This window comes from Physeter macrocephalus, chromosome 9, assembly GCF_002837175.3.
Source record: "Physeter macrocephalus isolate SW-GA chromosome 9, ASM283717v5, whole genome shotgun sequence".
In the NCBI taxonomy this organism is placed as follows: Eukaryota; Metazoa; Chordata; class Mammalia; order Artiodactyla; family Physeteridae; genus Physeter; species Physeter macrocephalus.
The window spans coordinates 17,283,673-17,289,677 of NC_041222.1; the positions used below are offsets into that span (position 1 = coordinate 17,283,673).

General features: G+C 55.6%; 1 protein-coding gene across 2 annotated transcripts; it reads left to right on the forward strand.

The window, feature by feature from the left end:
* The first annotated feature begins 593 nt into the window (after positions 1-593).
* KLF4 (KLF transcription factor 4) lies at positions 594-5,431 on the forward strand. 2 transcript variants are annotated; one of them, XM_007128979.2, is made up of 5 exons: positions 594-1,201; positions 1,314-1,434; positions 2,086-3,082; positions 3,173-3,337; positions 4,364-5,431. In XM_007128979.2, exons 1-5 carry the CDS (start codon positions 1,197-1,199, stop codon positions 4,537-4,539), a joined length of 1,464 nt encoding a protein of 487 aa, XP_007129041.1. In that variant the 5' UTR covers positions 594-1,196; the 3' UTR covers positions 4,540-5,431. The 2 variants fall into 2 exon arrangements, with proteins under 2 accessions (XP_007129041.1, XP_007129040.1); XM_007128978.4 differs by having other exon boundaries at positions 612-1,201; positions 2,086-3,337.
* Positions 5,432-6,005: the final 574 nt, after the last annotated feature.

A 6,005-nucleotide genomic window follows, 5' to 3' on the forward strand; every position in this document is an offset into this window, starting at 1 on the left:
AAGGCCAAGCGCCCGCACTGGAGCTCGGGCCCTAGAGCCGCGGTCCTGAGTGCGTATAAGAGGGACCCGGGCTGGAGGAGTCACGCGGATAATCGCCCTCTTCTCTGGAGCGCAGACAGCTCGACGAGCGCGTCCCGGGACGGGGGTGGGGGCGCGTTACCGTCCCCCTTAGCCCCTACCGGCCTTCTCGACCGTGGGCTTCGAACCCAAGGAGCCGCCCGTGGCGACACCGACCGTCCTGGTCTTGCGGCGACCGGACCCGCGCCCCGTACCCAGAGCCCCACGCCGGGCCCGCTGCCGCCACCGCCGCCGGCGTCAGCGCGGCTCCTGCCCGCCAGCTGCCGGGCTGGCGTCACGGCCCGCCGGGCCCCGCCCGCGCCCCTCCCTCCTCCCCGCCCCCACGTGCGCCGAGTTTGTTTATTTAGCTGCCACGGCAACGCGCGGGGGGGCAGCGGGAGGGAGGAGAGAAGAAAGGGAGGGGGCGGGGCCTGGCGGCGGGCCCCGGCACACTGCGGGTAGGAGGCGGGGGGGAGGGCGGGAGCCAAGAAGTTATAAGTAAGGAGCGCGCCGGCGGGCGCCGGCAGTTCCCCGGCCCGAGAGAACGAGCGCGGCTGCGGGCGCGCGGGGAGCAGAGGCGGTGGCGGGCGGCGGCGGCCCCGGGAGCCGCCAAGTGCCCCCCCCCGCCCCTCCGGCCCCCCACCCAGCCACCCGCCCGCGGCCAGCGCCCATGGCCGCGAGCGCCCCGCGCAGCCCCCCGGACTCCGCGCCCCGCGCCGCCGCCCAGTTCGCAGATCCGCGCCACCGCGGCCAGTCTCACCTGGCGGCGCCGCCCGCCAGCCACCCCGGCCACAGCCCCAGCGCCCACGGCGATAGCCGCGGCGACCGCGACAGCGGTGGCGGACTCTGCTGAGTCGAAGAGAGCGCAACCCGGCCACCGGACCTACTTTTACTCGCCTTGCTGATTGTCTATCTTTATGAGTTTACAACTTTTCTAAGAACTTTTGTATACAAAGGAACTTTTTTTTTTTTAAGACATCTCCCTTTTATATTTAATCCAAAGAAGAAGGATCTCGGGCAGTTTGGGGGTTTTGGTTTTGGCTTCGTTTCTAAGTCCTTTTTTTCCCCTCTTCGTTGACTTTGGGGTTCGGGTACCCCACTGCTTCGGACTCCCGAGGATCTTCTGGGGCCCCACATTAATGAGGTAGGTGCGGCGCGGGGCGCAGGGAGGGGCGAGGGCCGGTGGGACGCGCCCGAGTGTCACTCGAGAGTGGCCCCTGACTCCTGCCTCCGTGTGCTCCCCACCCGGCCCGTAGGCAGCCACCTGGCGAGTCTGACATGGCTGTCAGCGACGCACTGCTCCCGTCCTTCTCCACGTTCGCGTCCGGCCCGGCGGGAAGGGAGAAGACACTGCGTCCAGCAGGTGCCCCGAATAACGTGAGTGTTGCTCCGGGCCTTTGGGATCCTCCGGTGGGCTTCTGTGGGTGGGGTGGGGATGGGCGGAGCCCTGGGGTCACCGAGAACCACCGGACGACGGGATTGGAGTGGCCACCGCACGGGCTCCGCAGTCCTCCCGTGATGGCTTCCGCGCCCTTGTCTCAGCTGTACATGCGTGTGGTCCCGACGCTGTGGAGCCGCCGGGGGTGCACACCGGGTCCGCACATATCCCGGAGCGTGCAAGCGGCAGGGCGGGAGGTGTCTGTGTACCCAGACGCTGGCTGGGCCAGAGTGAGCTTGGCGCGTAGGCGTCCCCTTGGCGAGGGCGCACCGAGAGCGCCTCGGTGTCCCAATTCCGGGGCGGCGGGAGCGTCCCCAGGATCTGGCGGGGGAGGGACCCAGGCTGGCGAGCCGCGGCGCTGGCTAACACGCAATCGGGCAGACACAACATAACATCCTTCATATCGACGCACCGCCTCTCCTCGGACCCGGGTGTGGGCCATGACTGCAGCGCTGGCACCCGTAGTCCCCGGGAGCTTCCTGCCTGCCCGGTCCCCGTGTCTAGGCGGTGTAGGCGCGGCGGGCCCACCACTACATTGGGTGGCAGTTAGGGACAGCACTGACGGTCTCTCTCGCGTCCTGTCCCCGCAGCGCTGGCGGGAGGAGCTCTCCCACATGAAGCGACTTCCCCCGGTGCTTCCCGGCCGCCCCTACGACCTGGCGGCGGCGACCGTGGCCACCGATCTGGAGAGTGGCGGAGTCGGCGCGGCTTGCGGCAGCAGCAACCCGGCTCTCTTACCCCGGAGGGAGACGGAGGAGTTCAATGATCTCCTGGACCTGGACTTTATCCTCTCCAACTCGCTGTCCCATCAGGAGTCAGTGGCCGCCACCGTGTCCTCGTCGGCGTCGGCATCAGCCTCATCCTCGTCCTCCCCGTCGAGCAGCGGTCCTGCCAGTGCGCCCTCCACCTGCAGTTTCAGCTATCCAATCCGGGCCGGGGGCGACCCGGGCGTGGCGCCGGGCAGCACGGGCGGCGGCCTCCTCTACGGCCGGGAGTCTGCACCCCCTCCGACAGCTCCCTTCAACCTGGCGGACATCAACGACGTGAGCCCCTCCGGCGGCTTCGTGGCCGAGCTCCTGCGGCCCGAATTGGACCCAGTGTACATTCCACCGCAGCAGCCGCAGCCGCCAGGTGGCGGGCTGATGGGCAAGTTTGTGTTGAAGGCGTCGCTGAGTGCCCCTGGCAGCGAGTACGGCAGCCCGTCGGTCATCAGTGTTAGCAAAGGCAGCCCGGACGGCAGCCACCCGGTGGTGGTGGCGCCCTACAGCGGCGGGCCGCCGCGCATGTGCCCCAAGATCAAGCAAGAGGCTGTCTCTTCGTGTACCGTCGGTCGGTCCCTAGATGCCCACTTAGGCACTGGACCCCCTCTCAGCAATGGCCACCGGCCTCCTCCGCACGACTTTCCCTTGGGGCGGCAGCTCCCCAGCAGGACTACCCCGACCCTGGGTGCCGAGGAACTGCTGAGCAGCAGGGACTGTCATCCTGCCCTGCCGCTACCCCCCGGCTTCCATCCCCACCCGGGGCCCAACTACCCTCCCTTCCTGCCCGACCAGTTGCAGCCGCAGGTCCCACCGCTCCATTACCAAGGTCAGTCCCAGGGATTCATAGTTGGGGCTGGGGAGCCCCGCCCCAGCGGGGCACACGGGATGACGCTGACCCCACCTTCTTCACCCCTAGAGCTCATGCCACCCGGTTCCTGCATGCCGGAGGAGCCCAAGCCAAAGAGGGGGAGAAGGTCGTGGCCCCGGAAAAGGACGGCCACTCACACTTGTGATTACGCAGGCTGCGGCAAAACCTACACGAAGAGTTCTCATCTCAAGGCACACCTGCGAACCCACACAGGTAGGAGGCCAGAAGCCGCGTATAAAGGAGGGGGGCTGGGGTCCAGCCTCATCGGCTGACTACGGACACTCCTCAGGGCCTCCCTTGGGATGTGGGGCGCAGTCTATCTCCTCCATCTCCTGGATCACAGGAGAGAAAGCAAACCGGCGCCTACTGTTTTGCTCAGGAGCCTTTTGCTGGGCGGATGGTATCAGTACTTGAAAATGCAGTTTTGTTAGGCCTTTGAAAGGCAGGGAGATTCCAGGCTGCATGTGGGCCTCTTCTAGCTTGAGCAAACCATTGCCCTTGTAATCAAGAAATTATACTTTGCAAAAAAAAAAAGAAAAAAGAAAAAGAAGAGAAATTATACTTTGCAGTGCAAAAGCATGGTATTTTTTTAAATCAGTTTTTTGTTTTCTGGGCTATTTTTATTGATTTTTCCTTTCCCAGTTTCACCCCTCCCCCTTTCTAGTCTTAACAATTAGGTTTTATTTAAATCCCAAGGACTTGATGGTTAGGCTTGCTGAGATTCTGGTTTAAGATTGTCACCGCAAAGAATTTGTTTGTGGATGTAAGTAGGTATATAAGGTCACTAAGGCATAGCAGTCATGAATAATGTTGGTACAGGAAAAGTAGTAGCCTCCTGTCACTTTTTATAACCAATTATAGTGGGATAGGATATTACTGATTTGGACTGGGAGAGGCACTAGCAGCCGTAATTTCTAAATTCATTTCCTCCACAGCGATATCTTAGCTCAAAAGAATGAAAACGTTAGTCCAACAGAAGTGTAGGTTTAAGTGGTCTTTGTTTTCCGTGATAAGCTATCTAACTTCCCCTAAAAAAAAAAACAAGAGCAAAAAATTCCTATATTCCTGCTTTACGATCTAAAATTTAATCTGGCCTTAAGGGTATAAAGACGTTCCTGGATCCTTTCGGAATGGGGTGCTTGGGGAGTTGGTTGAATGTTCGGCCTCTATAGCTTAAAAAAATGGCCAGTTCTTAATTCTTTCACAATAGCTTCCAGTGGCTTTATTTTCCTTTTCCAGGTGAGAAACCTTACCACTGTGACTGGGACGGCTGTGGGTGGAAGTTCGCCCGCTCAGATGAACTCACCAGGCACTACCGCAAACACACCGGGCACCGCCCCTTCCAGTGCCAGAAGTGCGACCGGGCATTTTCGAGGTCGGACCACCTCGCCTTACACATGAAGAGGCACTTTTAAATCCCCAAACAGTGGATATGACCCACACTGCCAGACGAGCATTCAGTATTTTTTACCTTTCACACTGTCTTCCCGGTGAGGGGAAGAACCCAGCTGGAAAGCACTACAATCATGGTCAAGTTCCCAACAAGTCAACTTGTGAATGGATAATCAGGAGACATGAGGAAACCAAATGACAAAGAACAGATGGGGTCTGTGACTGGATCTTCTATCATTCCAATTCTAAATCCAACTTGAATATATATTCCTGGACTTACAAAACGCCAAGGGGGTGACTGGAAGTTGTGGATATCAGGGTATAAATCAGATCCGTGAGTTGGGGGGAGGGGAAGACCAGAATCCCTTGAATTGTTTCGATGCAATATAAGCATAAAGATCACCTTGTATTCTCTTTGCCTTCTAAAAGCCATTATTACAATCTTAGAAGAAGAGGAAGAAATTCAGGTACAGAAAATGTGTTTTAATAGCCTAAACGATGGTGCTTGGTGAGTCTTGGTTCTAAAGGTACCAAATGAGGCCAAAGTTCTCAAACTGCTGCATACTTTGACAAGGAAAATCTATTTTTGTCTTCCGATCTACATTTATGACCTAAGTCAGGTAAATACACCTGGTTTACTTTAACCTTTTTATGCAGACAGTCTGTTATGCACTGTGGTTTCAGATGTGCAATAATTTGTACAATGGTTTATTCCCAAGTATGCCTTAAGCAGAACAAATGTTTTTTTCTATATAGTTCCTTGCCTTAATAAATATGTAATATAAATTTAAGCAAACTTCTATTTTGTATATTTGTAAACTACAAAGTAAAAAAATGAACATTTTGTGGAGTTTGTATTTTGCATACTCAAGGTGAGAATTAAGTTTTAAATAAACCTATAATATTTTATCTGAACACTGTTTTTGGTTTTTGTTTTTCCCCTTGAAAAGCACATAACAGAAATTGCAGTTTAAACCCAGTGGGTAGGCATGTGAAAAGCACACCAAAAATCCAACTTTATCTTGACAGATTTAAAAGAAAAGGCTTTTTAAAGACTAAAACGTACCTGGTTCAGGTTCCTCTTTCAAATGTACTTTAAAATGCATGAAAGCAGTTTCCCTACCTATGAACTTCCAGGTAGAAATGGCTCAATAATTCTTCAGTTTGCTCAGTTTAATGTAAGAGTAGTTATACATGTTCACATTTTAAAAGATCTTTATGGTTTGTCTTTAAAATTAAATGAAAATATAAAAATCTCTCTTTCGAGGCCTGCCTTTGCACTCAGAACAATTTATGTAACAAAAGAACCTCCCTACAGTGGAAAACCCCAAAGAACGTGGTTCCACAGTGCCCTCCTGAGGATTAAAGGATTCACTTAGCTTTGTGTAACAGATACATTACTTTTAGTTATAGCCCCCAAAGAGGGCAGAACCAAAGTTTCTAGCAGATTTTTAAAACTTCATCAGTCCTCTGAAGATAAGCCAGCCCC